The sequence below is a fragment of the Camelina sativa genome, chromosome 11, assembly GCF_030686135.1.
Source record: "Camelina sativa cultivar CO46 ecotype springtype chromosome 11, ASM3068613v1".
Lineage (NCBI taxonomy): Eukaryota > Viridiplantae > Streptophyta > Magnoliopsida > Brassicales > Brassicaceae > Camelina > Camelina sativa.
This window is the reverse complement of record NC_141890.1, coordinates 47,307,790-47,324,122: the sequence shown is the minus strand read 5'-3', so window position 1 is coordinate 47,324,122 and position 16,333 is coordinate 47,307,790. Positions and strand designations below refer to the sequence as shown.

At 38.0% G+C, this 16,333-nt stretch overlaps 3 protein-coding genes and 1 pseudogene across 19 annotated transcripts; all 4 read right to left on the bottom strand.

Annotated features, from left to right (window-relative positions):
* Nucleotides 1-137: 137 nt before the first annotated feature.
* LOC147935537 (receptor-like protein kinase At5g59670) lies at nt 138-2,742 on the bottom strand. The gene is made up of 10 exons (XM_087474541.1): nt 2,605-2,742; nt 2,444-2,515; nt 2,266-2,337; nt 2,127-2,195; nt 1,855-2,021; nt 1,500-1,730; nt 1,258-1,384; nt 1,115-1,180; nt 826-1,015; nt 138-743 (listed from the first exon to the last, which is right to left on the bottom strand). Exons 6-10 carry the CDS (start codon nt 1,593-1,595, stop codon nt 344-346), a joined length of 879 nt encoding a protein of 292 aa, XP_087330667.1. The 5' UTR covers nt 1,596-1,730; nt 1,855-2,021; nt 2,127-2,195; nt 2,266-2,337; nt 2,444-2,515; nt 2,605-2,742; the 3' UTR covers nt 138-343.
* Nucleotides 2,601-4,387, bottom strand: LOC147935536 (putative LRR receptor-like serine/threonine-protein kinase At5g59680; annotated as a pseudogene). Its single transcript, XR_015572087.1, has 4 exons — nt 4,253-4,387; nt 3,590-4,131; nt 2,880-3,355; nt 2,601-2,749 (listed from the first exon to the last, which is right to left on the bottom strand). The product of XR_015572087.1 is annotated as a putative LRR receptor-like serine/threonine-protein kinase At5g59680 (transcript).
* Nucleotides 4,388-5,428: 1,041 nt separating this feature from the next.
* On the bottom strand, nt 5,429-11,980 carry LOC104726554 (receptor-like protein kinase At5g59670). 16 transcript variants are annotated; one of them, XM_087474530.1, is made up of 17 exons: nt 10,812-11,165; nt 10,206-10,379; nt 10,065-10,119; nt 9,458-9,584; nt 8,818-9,355; nt 8,097-8,572; nt 7,836-7,980; nt 7,685-7,756; nt 7,492-7,563; nt 7,340-7,408; nt 7,067-7,233; nt 6,773-7,002; nt 6,570-6,696; nt 6,429-6,494; nt 6,157-6,346; nt 5,906-6,054; nt 5,429-5,777 (listed from the first exon to the last, which is right to left on the bottom strand). In XM_087474530.1, exons 4-17 carry the CDS (start codon nt 9,534-9,536, stop codon nt 5,743-5,745), a joined length of 2,415 nt encoding a protein of 804 aa, XP_087330656.1. In that variant the 5' UTR covers nt 9,537-9,584; nt 10,065-10,119; nt 10,206-10,379; nt 10,812-11,165; the 3' UTR covers nt 5,429-5,742. The 16 variants fall into 16 exon arrangements, with proteins under 16 accessions (XP_087330656.1, XP_087330657.1, XP_087330660.1 ...); XM_087474531.1 differs by having other exon boundaries at nt 9,458-9,579; XM_087474534.1 differs by having other exon boundaries at nt 9,458-9,579; nt 10,206-10,360; nt 10,812-11,045.
* Nucleotides 11,162-16,184, bottom strand: LOC109124903 (receptor-like protein kinase At5g59670). Its single transcript, XM_010445427.3, has 14 exons — nt 15,883-16,184; nt 15,219-15,356; nt 14,591-15,134; nt 13,829-14,310; nt 13,604-13,748; nt 13,427-13,498; nt 13,250-13,321; nt 13,111-13,179; nt 12,848-13,014; nt 12,502-12,731; nt 12,262-12,388; nt 12,112-12,177; nt 11,841-12,030; nt 11,162-11,735 (listed from the first exon to the last, which is right to left on the bottom strand). The coding sequence occupies exons 2-14, from the start codon at nt 15,301-15,303 to the stop codon at nt 11,336-11,338; spliced, it is 2,649 nt and encodes an 882-aa protein (XP_010443729.2). The 5' UTR covers nt 15,304-15,356; nt 15,883-16,184; the 3' UTR covers nt 11,162-11,335.
* Between the last annotated feature and the right edge of the window lie 149 nt (nt 16,185-16,333).

The window sequence follows — 16,333 nt, the reverse complement described above, 5'->3', positions numbered from 1 at the left end:
CAACGAATGAAAACATCACTAAATAACAGAGAATATGATCTTATACGAGACAAATCACAAGACAAATCTTAAACGAGTTTGATGTTGGAACATGAAATATCTCTGTCCGTGTACCATTCACAAATGAAGAAACCAAATGAACAGAGAAAACGATCTGAATATATCAATGATCAATGAGAGCATAATGAAATTTGTCAGACTTCGAGTTTATCTATAAGAATAAAACCATACACAGCTACTAACTTTAATCAGTACTCTTTAACTAGTTTACAAATTCTGCTTAGTATGTAACTAGTTAAGTATTGATTACTTATTAATACCACAAGTAGGACAACACTCAAAACTATCTTGCCATGGGAACCACCGTGGTGTCCAAGCTAACGTTCATTCCTTGAGGTTCCAACCCTCGATTGTTATGTATCCTTGGGTTTTCACACACAATACACTCTTTTAGCTCTTGAATAACCTGAGACATGGATGGTCGTTTTGAGGAAACAGGATTCGCGCATGACATTGCCAGTTCAAGAGCTCTCCAGGCAGAATTATAGTCATAATCCTTGCGAAGGTTCGGATCCATAATCTCAATAATATCACATCGGTTAACCATAAAGGCAACCCATTGTGTTATGTGAGAATTTTCAGAGGTTTGTTTAAACACAGGTTGGTTTGTGATCATCTCCAATAAAACGATCCCGAAACTGTAGACATCACTCTTCTCACCCAATCGACCTGAATGGTTATATCTGTAAGACAACAACATGGAAACATCAAAGAAAGAAATTTTTTTTTTAAGAACAAGTACATATGAAAACTAATAACACTTACTCGGGATCAAGGTATCCAGGGGTACCGGCAATCACCGTCGAGTGCTGAGATTCGCCTCCACCTTGAAAAGATCTTGAGAGACCAAAATCAGCGAGTTTGGCCTTGAAATTATCGTCAAGCAATATGTTGGCAGTTTTGACATCTCTATGAACCATTGGCTGTTTGCATCCAATATGCAAGTACTCCAAACCTATGCAATGGTGAATGGAGTCATCTATATCTACTTATTTCTGTAAAACGTACCAATTTTATCGATAACTTATCCTATGATTTTTAACTTAGTACGGACCTAGTGCTGCCTCCAAAGCTATTTGTAACCGAGTACTCCAGTTGATGATAAATCTACCTCCTTTCCCTGTATATTAGATCCATTCAAGTTTTTTTGAGTTTCATGAGCTACTGCTACACTTGAAATAACTATTAAAAAATCACCTGACAAATGTTGTTTTAAGTCTCCATGAGGAAGAAACTCATAGATGAGGGCTAAGTGATCTCCTTCATAGCAATACCCAACGAGGCTCACCAGATTTGTATGGTGCACCCTCAGAAGAAGATCAACCTAAGGTAAGAGCAAAACTCATGTCAATAAACTCCTTTTTTTTTGTGCAAAACTCATGTCAATAAACTCCTTTTTAATAGTTTAGTTGAGAAAGATTACAGATCTATGAATATACCTCTGCGTTGAACTCCTTATACCCTTGAGTTGAAGATTGAGAGAGTACTTTAACGGCCACTTGTTCAGAACCATTTACAGTACCATGATACACCATGCCGAACCCTCCTTTTACCTAAAGCTCTTTGGAAGTTATTTGTCATTTGGAGGACCTCTGAATATGTGAACCTTTTGCTGTTCTTATTAGCAAATGTAACTTCCTCAGTTGGTGTCCTCGGTGGCAGGTTGAGATCTGCAGTACATCAGAATAAGGATGTTATCATTTTTTTTTTGTTGTATATATATCTACATTTAATGTAGGACGACATTCACAGGATTTTTCAAGTTTTCTTATTTGAAATCTCTCTTGTGAGTACCTTTCACAACTGTTGGCTTTTTCCTTCTGAGTACAAGAAAAAGAACCAAAATGACAACTGATGCAACAATTGCCACAGGAACTGATACAACAATCGCCATAGGATATTTCTTCGTAGGTGGTTTTCTACATGAATCGGAAAGACAAAGCCTTGGGTTTCCTTCAACACTGCAATAAAGAAAAGGGAGAGTTGTTTATGATATTTAACGCACAAAAGGGTCGTCGTAGAAAAATATTTGAGAAAATTTCAAAGCTTTGTAGAAAGATTCTTACGATAGCTCTACTCCTTTCTTCTGAAGGGATTGAGGAATCGAACCATTAAGATTGTTCCAGCTTAAGTTTCTGTTTAAAACGACTATGATCTGAGTTGAATTTTTTAAAAGCATTAGAATATATATTGAGAGAAACTTACATGACCGACAAAGATTCCATGTTGCCTAGAAACTCTGGCACTCCTCCAGACAAGTTATTATTTGATAAGTCCCTAATGTTAGCAAGAGAGAATTTAAGACATGAAGGTTTGTCAACAAAATGTATTCCCATCCATATAATAGCAATTCTCGCTTCTGATTTACACCAGTAATACTTACAGTGTTTCAAGTTGTGTAAGACTTTGAATGGCAGCTGCTATAGTCCCATTTAAACCACTTGAAGATAAGTTTCTAGTGACATGTTAAAAATCACATTTAAAGTGTTACTATCAAATCTTGAAGAGTGTGCGTGCACGAACTGAGTACTAGTGTGAACTTACAAAGAAGTGATTCTTGGTGGTGTGGAGATATCAGTGTTGCGGCAGTTTAAACCATACCACCTAAGCTGTTGAGGGACGCATGGATCACCTTGCCAGTTGATTCTACTTAATGAATAGGTTTCTGCGAGTTTATTTATAGCACTCACTGACATAAGAAAAAAGAAAAGGGGATTTTAATGTCTTGAGAACTCCATTGTGTTATCTTTTTTTTTTTAACTAACGTTAAAAAGCATAGACCTTATACGCATAAACTGGATAATTAGAAAGTCGCATACCGTCGCTTTCATCTGTTTCGGACTGCGGAAACTGAATAACTGTGTAGACTTCAAAAGCATTAAGTAGAGGTGGAAGAGTTGACTTGTTGGTTCTTATCAGCTGAAAAATGCATTTCCCTCCTATACAAGTTCTCCCCCACTGGCTTAAGATAGTTGTTGTAGTTCTCCTTTTTGGAACTAGAGGACCATAAGGAGTATCTCCATTCCATATCAAGTTGAACTCCCTGGTTTCATTTGCCTGCAAGTCTTGGATCTCAGAAAAGTGTGCGTAGTAGTAATATTGGTGATCAGGATTTTCTGGACTCCATTCAATCGTCAACGGCTCACTGGCATTAGTAGGGGTGGCTGCAGTTGCAAGTGCCACACCCGGTGGATTGTAGAAGTTGGTATTGCTCACTCCGGGAGGATTGGAAATCTGTGTCCATTCCTTCATGAAAAACGGAACCCATATGCGATCATAGACATCGTTCCTGTACCTGTTGGGGGGGAACAATATTCTTAAGCTGTTGTAGATAAAATAAATTAGGTGAACTGTTTTCTTTACAATCTTTGAACCGTTGTAATATCGTCTAAAGGCAAAATGTATGATAATAATTCTCATTGTTTCTTCTGTAATTTAAGCACCGAGGTTCCTTGAAAAAAAATCAGCCCTTGTGTTGAAAAATGTAAACGGACGCAAAACATAGCAGAAAGAAGAAATATTGACTTACCGTAGCTCAGAGATTGACTTGCTATTGTATCTCCGAAAGGAAAGTTTCAGGGAACCAAACTTAGCGATATAACAGTCTTTTCGCATTGGCCGTAATTCCAAAGCTGTTATTACCGGTGTAGTATTCCCAGTCTTAACAAGACATATCTGCAACGAGTTTGATGTTGGGATGTGTAAGATCTCTTGCCATATACCATACAATCGTTTTGCCAGATCTATCGTGGCCCATGGATTAGGTCCAAGATAAAGATCAAACACCGGTTTAATGTCTCGACCATCATAATTACCATACACAAAGATAGCTCTCATCAAATATTTACGCCCCTTCTCCACACTCAGATTGTAGCAGTTCCGAATTCCATCTGGAAAATATCTTAGCGTTGTGTATGGAATTCAAGAGCTCAGCCTCTTGATTTGTTTTGATTCCACCAGATCTTCCGCTTTGTACGAAATCTTCGTCAGAAGAGAACCACAGTCCAGTATCAGTCTCTTTATAATGAGACACTTCATTTGCGGGCTGTCCGCAATCCAAACTGATGAACCCTGTTTGTTAACAGACATGGGAAAACATTAACCATTAAAACCAGAGCACTTCTGACTTCTGAGAACAATCATGTTTGTACACATGGATGCATGTCTATAGAACAAATAAGAAATCTGGTACCTTCCTGGTCTTGAGCTTGAACAATATGAATGATGGCCAAAGTTATCATTACCAACAAAAGCCCAAAAAAACTCTCCATATTATTTTAACTCCAAGGAAAAATCAAGAAACCAGTGGCTGGCTACGCTGTTGAAGATAAAAATTGAAATAAATAAGCAAACCCAAATCATACACTAAAAGAAAGACTTAGTCAGGTCAATGATTCAAATTGAATAAGCAAACCCGAATCATACACCAATGGAAGAAGATGAGGCTTAAGAGGACAGCAATGTATCAACATCACCCTCATTAAGTTTTTTTCTGGGAAACTAAGGAGCAGACCAAGGAGCACGTTAAACCATACATTGGTATATCAATTACACAAGACTGTCCTTTTTTTGTTGATTTTTTTTTTTTTTTGAACATCCGTTGTTTGTCTGCTGACTCTGCTCTCACCAAGCTGCGTAATATTTTGTATGGCAGCTGCTATGGTTCCAGTTAAATCAGTAGAAGACAAGTTTCTCGTGATATATATGTCAAAACCACATTGTAAGTGATAATATTATGATAAATAACAGAATTTGAAGAGAGTGTGTGCACTAGTAGCTAGTGAAATCAGGACTTACAAAGAAGTGATTCTTGGTGGTATGGAGTTATCTGTGTTGCTGCCAATGCCGGTCCGGCATTTACTAGTGCCCTATGCACAATTTAAAAACATGCCCTTTTATATATTACCAAAAAATTATAACCATTAGATTTTATGTTTAATGTTTTGAAATTTTACTAACAGAACAAAGGCAAAACATTATATTTGATGAAAAGGTTTATCTAATAGTTTAACAAAGCAAACTATTAACTTCAAAAAGGGAAAAAATCAAAACCAAAACTAACAATTAGCCTCAAAAACTATGATTTGCACTTATATTAAACTCCGCATTTTTGTAAAAGTCCTTAGATATATAGAAACTCTATGAAAATTTTACAAAAAAAATGCCCCAAATTTTTTGATGCCCTAATACTTTGCTTCAGTTGCTTGCCCTATGGGCTGGCTCTGAACTTGCTGCAGTTTAAAACATCCCACATAAGGTGTTGAGGGACACATGGATCACCTTGCCAATTTATTCTATTCATTTCATAGGCTTCTCTGATACTTTTTATAGCAACCACTGACATAAAAATTATGAAATAATACATGAATTGCCGTGAGTAAACTATATATTCTGCTTGATAAAGTATTCTTGAAACACCATCGACGATTGGAGTGCGGCGTGTAAGACAGTCGTGTGAAAATCCACGTTTTAAACGCAACGGTCATAGTGGTCCTTCACAAAATAACTGAAAGACTTATTTTGGGCCTGAATTGTGTTTTTGGACAACCCATTAATGATTACTTAATTATTACCATATAAGACAACACGCAAAACTATCTTGCCCTGGGAACCACGGAAGTGTCCAAGTCAATGTTCATGTCTTCTGATTCCAAGCCTTGATTGTTACGTATCCCCGAGTTTTCACACACAATACACTCTTTCAGCTCTTGAATAACCTGAGACATGGGTGGTCGTTTTGAAGAAGAAGGATTCGCGCATGACATTGCCAGTTCAAGAGCTCTCCAAGCAGAATTAATATCATAATCCTTGCTAAGGTTCGGATCCATAATCTCGATAATATTACCTCGGTTAACCATAAAGGCAACCCATTGTGTTATGTGAGAATTATCATTGGTTTGATTAATCACAGGTTGATTTGTGATCATCTCCAATAACTCGACCCCGAAACTGTAGACATCACTCTTCTCACCCAATCGACCCGAATGGTGATATCTGTAGGACAACAACATGGTATATACTCTTTAACCATCAAAGAAAGAACAGAAAGTTTCAGAACAAGTGTTACATGTGTTTAGGAAAACTAATAATACTTACTCGGGATCAAGATATCCAGGAGTACCAGCAATCACCGTCGACTGCTGAGATTCGCCTCCACCTTGGAAAGGCCTCGAGAGTCCAAAATCCGAGAGTTTGTCCTTAAAATTATCGTCCAGTAATATGTTGGCAGTTTTGACATCTCTATGAGCCATCGGTGGTTTGCATCCAATGTGTAAGTACCCCAAACCTATGCAATGGTGAATGGAGTCATCTATATCTACTTATTTAACGTAAAACCAATTGAATCGATATTTTAACTTAGTACGGACCTAGTGCTGCCTCCAAAGCTATTTGTAACCGAGTACTCCAGTTGATGATAAATCTACCTCTTTTTCCTGTTAATTAGTACCATTCAAGCTTTTTGAGTTTCATGAGCTACTGCTACACGTGACATAACTATCCAAAATCACCTGACAAATGTTGTTTCAAGTCTCCATTAGGAAGAAACTCATAGATGAGGGCCAAGTGATCTCCTTCATAGCAATACCCAACGAGGCTCACCAAATTTGTATGGTGCACCCTCAGAAGAAGATCAACCTAAGGTAAGAGCAAAACTTATCAACCTTTGATATTTCTAAAAACAGATTAGTTGGGACGATTACAGAACCAATACCTCTGCTTTGAACTCCTTATAGCCTTGGGTTGAAGATTGAGAGAGTACCTTAACGGCTACTTGTTCAGAACCACTTACAGTACCATGATACACCATGTCGAACCCTCCTTTACCTAAAACTTTTTCGAAGTTATTTGTCATTTGGATGACCTCTGAATATGTGAACCTTCTTTTGCTGTTCTTATTTGCAAATGTAACTTCCTCAGTTGGTGTCCTTGGCAGGTGTAGACCTGCAGTACATCAGAATAAGGATGTTATCTTATTCTTTGTTATGTGTATATCTCTTGTGAGTACCTTTCACAACTGTTGACTTCTTCCTTCTGAGTACAAGAAAAAGAACCACAATGAAAACTGATGCAACAATTGCCACAGGAATTGATGCAACAATCGCCATAGGAAATTTCTTCTTAGATGGTTTTCTACATGAATCAGAAAGACAAAGCCTTGGGTTTCCTTCAACACTGCAATAAAGAAAAGGGAGAGTTGTTTATGATATTTAACGCACAAAAGGGTCGTCGTTTGAAAAATCTTTGAGAAAATTTCAAAGCTATCTAGAAAGATTCTTACGATAGCTCTACTCCTTTCTTCTGAAGGGATTGAGGAATCGAACCATTAAGAGTGTTCCAGCTTAAGTTTCTGTTTAAAACGATCGACTATGATCTGAGTTGGGATTTGAAAAGAATTAGAATATTCTATAATATATGTTGAGAAAAACTTACATGAACGACAAAGATTCCATGTTGCCTAGAAACTCCGGCACCTCTCCAGTCAAGTTATTATTCGACAAGTCCCTAATGTTAGCAAGTGAGAATTCAGACATGAATTGAATGTTTTAACAAATGTATATTTCCCATCCATATTTATATAGTAGCAATTTCTCGCCTCTGATTAACAATGGTAATTAGTACTTACAGTTTTTTTAGTTTTGTAAGACTTTGAATGGCAGCTACAATGTTTCCATTTAAACCACTTGAAGACAAGTTTCTAGTGACATGTACATTCAAAGTGTTAGTGACCAACAGATCTCCAGGAGTTCGCGTGTACTACTAAACTTAGTACTTACAAAGAAGTGATTCTTGGTGGCGTAGACATCTCCGTGTTTTTGCAGTTTAATCCGTCCCACCGAAGCTGTTCAGGGACGCATGGATCACCTTGCCAGTTGGTTTTATTCAATGCATAGGTGGCTGCGATCTCTATTATAGCATCCACTGACATAAAAAGGATTCGATGACTTTAGTACACCATTTTGCATGTACTAATTTCTTTACTAACATTAGAAAGCATAGATTTTAGATGCATAAACCTGGAAAAGAAAGTCACATACCGTCGCTTTCATCTGTTTCGGACTGCGGAAATTGAATAACTCTGTAGACTTCTAAGGCATTAAGTAGAGGTGGAAGAGTTGATCTGTTGGTTCTTGTTAGCTGCAAACTGCATACCCCTCCTTGGCAAGTTTTCGGGGTCACATTTTCAACAGTGGTTATGTCAAGCTTCTTAGGAATCACAGGTCCATAATAATGTTCTCCGTTCAATAGGATGTTGAATTCTCTGGTTTCGTTTGCCTGCAAGTCTTGAATCTCAGCAAAGTGTGCGTACAAGTAACATTCTTCACTAAAACTTTCTGAGCTCCAATTAATTGTCAGTGGGGCACTGGTATCTGTAGGCGTGGCAGCATTTTTCAGCGCATCTTCCGGTGGAACATAATTGTTGTTAATTTTCATCGTGAGATTAGTGGAAATCTGTGTCCATTCCTTCATGAAGAATCGAACCCAGAGGCGATCAGAGACATCTTCCATGTACCTGGGGGAGCGAACAATGTTGTTGAAGCAGTAGAATAGGTAAATAAATACATAAGATAAACTATATTATTAATCATCTTGAAATGTTGTAATATTATCATATTGCTCGTCTTAAAACAAAATGTATGAGAAAGCCAGCCCTTGTGTTAAAAAGTCTAAAAGACAAATGCAAAGATTTAGAAGAAGTACAGAGAGAGCCACAGAAAAAAAAAAAACAGAACAAAACAGAGCAGAAAGAAGAGATACCGTAGCGTAAATCCGGACTCTTTAAAATATCTCCGAAAGACTAAACTCAGGGAACCATTCTGAGTTATATAAGAATTTTTTCTCAGTGGCCGTAATTCCAAAGCTGCTATTGCCGGTGTAGTCGTTCCTGTCCTAACAAGACATATCTGCAACGATTTTGATGTTGGGATGTGTAAGATCTCTTCTCGTGTACCATTCACCCACCTTTGCAAATCTATCGTGGCCCAAAGATTAGGTCCAAGATAAAGATCAAACACCGGTTTAATGTCTCGACCATCATAATTTCCATATACAAAGGAAGCTCCGATCAAATATTTACGCCCCTTGTCCACACTCAGATTGTAGCAGTTCCTTTTTCCCTCTGGGAAATATCTCAGCGTCAAGTATGGCTCCAAGTAATTTTTAGGATTCTCTTGGACTCGACCAGTTTTTCCGCTCTGTATGAAGTCTTTGTCCGAAGAGAACAACAACCCAGTACTAGCCTCGTTATAAGGAGACGTCTGATATTCGGGTAGCCCGCAATCCAAACTGATGAACCCTGTTTGTTAACAGACATGGTAAACTTTAAAACCAGTTTACTTCTGAGAACAAAAATGCTTGAACACATGGATGTGTATAGAACAAATAAGAAATCTGATACCGTTTTGGTCTTGAGCTTGAACGATATGAATGATGACCAAAGTTATCAGCACCAACAAAAGCCCAAAAGAACGCTCCATATTCTCTTAACTCCCAGGGAAAAATCAAGAAACCAATGGCTGGCTGTGCTGTTGAAAATAAACAGTAAATAAGTAAAGCAAACCCAAACCATACACTAAAAGAAAGACTTAGTCAGGTCAATAGTGTTTTCTAGTCCAGCAGCTTCACCAAGGGGAGAAGAATGAGCTATAAGAGGACAACATTTACCCGACATCATTATCATGAAGTTTTTTTCGTGGAAAATAAGGAGCAGACCAAGAAGCACGTTAAGGAATTAAGGGAGGATCAATTATCTAAGACAAGATCAAGAAGAATTTTGCTTTTCTTTTGCTTAACAGCTCTCACTAATTTGTGACTCCTCCGTAATTATTTTGTTTCTAGAGTATAAGTGAATAAGAAATCACAACCCACATTCTGTTTTCTTTGGTTCTCTAGAGAACTTGATTTTGGGACAAGGTCACATTTGGTGAATTTTGTACATCTGTTTCGTTCCTTGACCAACAACAATATGCATATATCATCAAAAAGAAAAAAAAAATAGACATTACCTAAGAATTTTAATGGTCGCTGCCTTGGATCAGTGAAGATTAGAAGTTGAAAAAGCTGATTATATAACCCAAGAAACATAATTAATATTTGAAATCCTATTCGAAGTGAACTGCATTAAATTCATAGTTTCAACGAAAAACCTGTTTATCTGTCTCAGCCGGCATAGGCGGTGGATGAGATTGAGAATATCCGGTGGCAAAAAACCTTCTACTGGGATGTTAGGCTGCAACAAGCCTTCCTCCATTCCAATGTCTAAAGCTGATGGGGATCTCCTTGACGATAGAGAGATGTACAACTTGTACAGTACAAGTTTCCTAATCCCCATAGTTAGTTACTTTCTTAAGATATACTCCATAATAAAACATTACAATTCCCAAGCTTGGAGAGATTAACGGCGCATGTATAAATAAACATAAACGGACATTGAAAGCAAAATCAAGCTCTGGCTACATTGAGAAGAGGCCTTTACTTTTAGTGTGCAAATATAAAAATGGGAAAATGACTGAATACAATATGAGTAAATGTAGGAGAATATCACAATCAAGAACTTGAACAGCTACATCATCCAAAGAAACATACTGATTGATCAAGCTTAAAGCTAATTCAAAGAACAGCACTGGTTTTTTATTATATCCAAAGAGAAGAAGGCATTATCAAAACTCGTAAAAGACAAAGACGCCATAAGCAGATCTCTAAAACTGAAAGATAAAACCATGACCCATAGAAAACAAAGTTGCAAGTTTTACCTTCCGCCCATATATTTTTCGGCCGGCGTCGACCAATCGCAAAGCCCAATAGCTGTCGTCGAGAACTCCCGCCGAGGGAGAAAAGGGAACGGTTCTTCACCATCAGCCAATCCCGGCGATTGAAGCGGTAGAAACGCAACCACTCGCGTTGAGAAATTAACAGAACCCATCGTGTTAATGTTTGTTTGGCCCATCGGGTTTAACCCATTCTTACTAGGGGTTTAAGGCGTCTCACCATTTAAAAACAAACCAAAAAAAATCTGTAAATTGTTACAAACTCGAGGCTCGGTCGACACACACGAACACTCTTTAGCTCGTTCATGACCTGAGACATGGTTAATCGTTTTGACTTTTGAGGAAGAAGGATAAGCGCGTGACATTGCCATCTTAAAAGTATTGATTACAGTTACACAGTTATAAACTTTAATCAGTACTCTTTAACTAGTTTACAAATTTTTGCTTAATATGTAACTAGTTGAGTATTGATTTACTTATCAATACCACAAGTAGGACAACACTCAGAACTATCTTGCCATGGGAACCACCGTAGTGTCCAAACCAACGTTCACTTCTTGAGATTCCAAGCCTCGGTTCGTACTTATCCCTGAGTTTTCACACGTAATACACTCTTTTAGCTCGTTAATAACCTGAGACATGGATGGTCGTTTTGAGGAAGAAGGATTCGCGCATGACATTGCCAGCTCAAGAGCTCTCCAAGCAGAATTAATATCATAATCCTTGCCAAGGTTTGGATCCATAACCTCAAGAATATCACCTCGCTTGATCTGAAAGCCAACCCTTTGTGTTATGTGAGGATATTCAGAGGTTTGATTAATGACGGGTTGGTTTGTGATCATCTCCAATAACACGATCCCAAAACTGTAGACATCACTCTTCTCAGCCAATCGACCTGAATGGTTATATCTGCAAGACAACAACATAGTATGTACTTATTAAACACTGAATGAGGAATAAAAAGTTTCAGATCAAGTGTTTGTGTATGTGCATATGAAAACTAATAATACTTACTCGGGATCAAGGTATCCACGACTACCAGCAATCACTGTCGACTCCTCAGAGTCACCTCCACCTTGGAAAGATCTTGAGAGCCCAAAATCAGCTATTTTGGCCTTGAAATTCTCGTCTAGCAATATGTTGGCAGTTTTGATATCTCTGTGAACCATCGGCGGTTTGCATCCAACATGTAAGTACTCCAATCCTATGCAATTGAATCATCTTATATCAATCAACCTCATTATATTTTGACATCTTCTCCTACAGATTTTAACTTAGTACGAACCTAGTGCTGCTTCCAAAGCTATTCGTAGTCGAGTACTCCAGTTGATAATGGATCCACCTCCTTTTCCTGTATGTTAGATTGTTAGATCCTAAAAGCTTTATGTGTTTCATGAGCTATTGCTACACGTGAAACCACTACAAAAAATATCACCTGACAAATGCTGTTTTAAGTCTCCATTGGGCAGAAACTCATAGATGAGGGCCAAGTGATCTCCTTCATAGCAATACCCAACCAGACTCACCAAATTTGTATGGTGCACTCTCATAAGAAGATCAACCTAAAGTAACGTTCATGTCAAGAAAATATTGAAATGCATAACTTGTGGTGATGCTAAAAGCCTCAAAAACACATGATAATTTAGTTGGGAAGATAACAGAACTATGAATATACCTCTGCTTTGAACTCCTTATAGCCTTGAGTTGAAGATTGAGAGAGTACTTTAACGGCCACTTGTTCATAACCATTTACAGAACCGTGATACACCATACCGAACCCTCCTTTACCTAACACTCTGTGGAAGTTATTAGTCATTTTGACGACTTCTGAATATGTGAACCTTCTGCTGCTCTTATTAGCAAATGTAGCATTCACCGCTGATGCACCCGGTAGCAGGTGTAGACCTGTTCATCAGAATAACGATGGATGGTATCGTATTCAATTTTTTTTAATGCGTATCTCTTCTTTTAACGAATTAAGTAACGACATTCACAAGATTTGATGACTCTTTTGCATGTACCTTCTACAACCGTTGACTTTTTCTTTCTGATTACAAGAAAAAGAACCAGTACAGTAATGACAATGGCTGCACCAACAACTGATGCAACAACAATTGCCAAAGGAAATTTCTTTTTAGGTGATTTTCTACACGAGGCAGAGACACAAAGCATTGGGTTTCCTTCAACACTACAACAAGATAAGAAGAGTTGTTCAAGATATTAAATGCACGGGTCTTAGATAATAACTAAGAGAATTTCAAAAGTTAGGTAGAACGTTTCTTACGATAGCTCTAGTCCTTTTCCTTGAAGAGCTTGAGGAATTGAACCATTGAGATTGTTCCCACTTAAATTTCTGTTCAAAAACGACTATGATCTAAGTTGGAATCTGAAAAGTATTAGAATATATGTTGAAAGAAACTTACATGACCGTCAACGATTTCATATTGCCTAGAAACTCCGGCACTCCTCCAGTCAATTTATTATTCGACAAATCCCTAATGTTAGCAAGAGAAAAATTAATAAATAAACGAAAACTTTCCAATTTATTCCAACCCATATGATAACAAATTTTTCGCCTCTTAACAACAGTAAAGACTTACAGTTTTTCAAGTTGCGTAAGATTTTGTAAGGCAGCTGCTATGGTTCCAGTTAAACCAGTAGAAGACAAGTCTCTGGTGATGATATGTTTAAAACCACATTATTAAAAGATCATATATGATCACTACCAGATTTTAAAAGAGTGTGTGTGCACTAGTTATACTGAAAGCAGAACTTACAAAGAAGTGATTCTTGGTGGTGTGGAGATATTTGTGTAGCTGCAGTTTAAACCGTCCCAAATAAGGTCTCGAGGGACACATGGATCACCTTGCCAGTTGATTGTATTCAATTCATAGGCGTCTTTGATACTGTTTATAGTAATCACTGAAATAAAAAAAAATACATAAATTTTCTTGAAACATACTAAAAACATACCGTCGTGTTGAAACATAATAAAAACATACCGTCGCGTTCTTCTGTTTCGGAATGTGGAAACTGAATAACTGTGTAGACCTCAAGAGCGTTAAGTAGAGGTGGAAGAGTTGATCTGTCGGTTCTTGTCAGCTGAAAACTACATTCCCCTCCATCGCAAGTTCTTGGAGATGAATTTACTATAGTAGTTATCTCTAACTTTTTAGGAATCAAAGGGCCATCGTATTGTTGTCCATTAAATAGGATGTTGAATTCTCTGGTATCATTTGCCTGCAAGTCTTGAATCTCAGCAAAGTGTGCGTACAAGTAATAACTGGCACTAGGATTATCTGAATGATCCCATTCATACGTCCATGGCTCACTGGCATCAGTAGGTATGGCGGCAGTTGCAAGTGCGTCTTTCGGTGGATCATAGTCGTTAAAATTTCCCACAAAGCTAGAGGTGCTTATCTGGGTCCACTCCTGCTTCCGAAAGTACGAAAACCATCGGCGATCATAGACATCTTCCGGGAACCTGAGGATGGTAAAATAAAAATAAGACTAATTTGATAATATGATTTTTGTGGTGCGCTTGAACCGATGTTAACGTTATAGAGTTATTGTTACAGATTAACTAAAAAAATTGGATATTACACGTCTCATTTTACTTTTAAGTGTCGAGGATTGAAAATAGTCATAGTCCTTTCTTTAACAGATGAGAACAGAGCGACAAGAAACATATAGCACAACAGAAGCTAAAAAAAAACAGAGCATTAAAAAGAGAAAATGCTCAGACTCAGTTGAAGTTAGGTTACCTTATATAAGTATCTGATTCGGTAAAATATTCTCGAAAAAAGAGATTCAGAGAACCAGACTCAATGACATAAGAATCAATTCCCATGGGCCGTAATTCCAAGGCTGAGATCATTGGGACACTTTCCCCAGTCTTAACAAGACAAATCTGCAATTTGTTTGATGTTGGGATGTGCAAGATCTCTTCCCATGTACCATTCTCGTTTCCACGCAAATCTACCGTGGCCCATAGATTTGGTCCAAGATACAGATCAAACTTGGGGCCCTTGCCATGGCCATCATAGTTTCCATACAAAAACCTAGCGCTGATCAGATGATTTCTTCCCTTTTCAACGTTTAGATTGTAGCAGTTCCGTTTTCCTTCTGGGAAATATCTCAGCGTCCGTAACGGCTTCGGGTATTCTCTCCCCAGATCTGCTTCGATACTTTCAGTTTTTCCACTCTGGATGAATGTTGCATCCGAAGAGTACAGTAATCCGGTTGCCTCCGACTCATTATAAGGAGATTCTTCATTCACGGGTAGTCCGCAGTCCAAACTAATAAATCCTGTTACATATATGATAAAGTGACCGTTTAAAAACAAACTAAATACCAAAGCTTTAACAAGAAGCTGAAGAAAAATAGTAATACCTTCTTGGCTCTGAACTCGAGCAAGATGACTGATGGCCAAATTTGCAATTAGCACGAACAAAAAAAGCCATAGAGATCTCTCCATACTCTCTTTCTCTCACTTCCCAAGGATAAATCAAGAAGACCACTTGCTATACTCTGTGTAAGATAAACAGAGAATATATATAAGCTAAAAAGAAAGACTTCGTCAAGTCATTGTGTTTTGTTTTTTTGTAGTGCAACACGGAGTAGAAGAGTAAGAGGATACTAATCCTTTAACATCATTATCAACAACATCGTATCAAAACGCAACTTGCTTAGTATTAACTTCCAAAAAATCTTCAATGGTGAAAATGAGTATTGTGTTTTCTAATGCAGCTTCACCAAAGGAAAATAAGATGAGGGTTAAGAGGACAACAATGCCCCAACATCACCCTCATGACGTTTTTTCATGGAAGCAGACCAAGAAGCACGTCAAGCAATAAATTGACACATTATATTCTGGACACTCAATAATCTAAGACGAGTCCAACAAAGACTGTCCTTTTTTGTTTGTCCTGCTCTCACTAATTTTGTGAGAGTCTCTTAAGAAGTTTAGCTTAGCATCTAATTACATTGTCACATTTGGTGCAATAGTATCCGACAATCAGCAGGAATAAATTATAACGCAATGTCAAAGACAAACCTGTTTGGGTAACCCACAGAGCACCGAGTCTGAGAGAAATCTAGGTCTTTCATCTATCTCAGTTGGTTTCGGCGAGTCGGCCAGTAAGATTGACAATCTCTGGTGGTCTACGACGGCGAAATCCTCCCGTCGCGAGAGAAAGTGAGTGTTTCTTCGCCATCAGCAGTTCCCGGCGGTGAGACCTTTCCCAGCGGCCAGCGATCAACGAATTGAAGCGGTGGGATCGCAACCATCCACAAAACTGTGAAATAAAATATTTTTGAGCCATTGGGCTTGGCCCATTCTATTTTGTTAAGGATCTCACCTGCTTCTAATGTTCTTTTTGGGCCATTGAGCTTGGCCCATTTTTTTGTTCTTAAGTGAAATTAATGGCCAATAGTAATACACACATTAAGTAACAGAGAATATGATCTTGACATGTAGATGATCAAATCATCAAAGCTAAGAATGA

What these genes read in the sequence shown, in the direction of transcription:
- LOC104726554 (XM_087474522.1), bottom strand. Translation starts at nt 9,536, where the DNA reads ATGGAGCGTTCTTTTGGGCTTTTGTTGGTGCTGATAACTTTGGTCATC. An exon ending in GAAGTCAACAGTTGTGAAAG is followed by an intron (nt 7,003 to 7,066) that starts GTACTCACAAGA and finishes GATGTACTGCAG; the next exon opens with GTCTACACCTGCCAAGGACA. An exon ending in CTTGAAACAACATTTGTCAG is followed by an intron (nt 6,495 to 6,569) that starts GTGATTTTGGAT and finishes ACTAATTAACAG; the next exon opens with GAAAAAGAGGTAGATTTATC.
- LOC109124903 (XM_010445427.3), bottom strand. Translation starts at nt 15,303, where the DNA reads ATGGAGAGATCTCTATGGCTTTTTTTGTTCGTGCTAATTGCAAATTTG. An exon ending in ATGAAATCGTTGACGGTCAT is followed by an intron (nt 13,180 to 13,249) that starts GTAAGTTTCTTT and finishes GTTTTTGAACAG; the next exon opens with AAATTTAAGTGGGAACAATC. An exon ending in CTTAAAACAGCATTTGTCAG is followed by an intron (nt 12,178 to 12,261) that starts GTGATATTTTTT and finishes TCTAACATACAG; the next exon opens with GAAAAGGAGGTGGATCCATT.
- LOC147935537 (XM_087474541.1), bottom strand. Translation starts at nt 1,595, where the DNA reads ATGGTGTATCATGGTACTGTAAATGGTTCTGAACAAGTGGCCGTTAAA. An exon ending in ATAAGGAGTTCAACGCAGAG is followed by an intron (nt 1,385 to 1,499) that starts GTATATTCATAG and finishes CTCTTACCTTAG; the next exon opens with GTTGATCTTCTTCTGAGGGT. An exon ending in CCTGGATACCTTGATCCCGA is followed by an intron (nt 744 to 825) that starts GTAAGTGTTATT and finishes GTTGTCTTACAG; the next exon opens with ATATAACCATTCAGGTCGAT.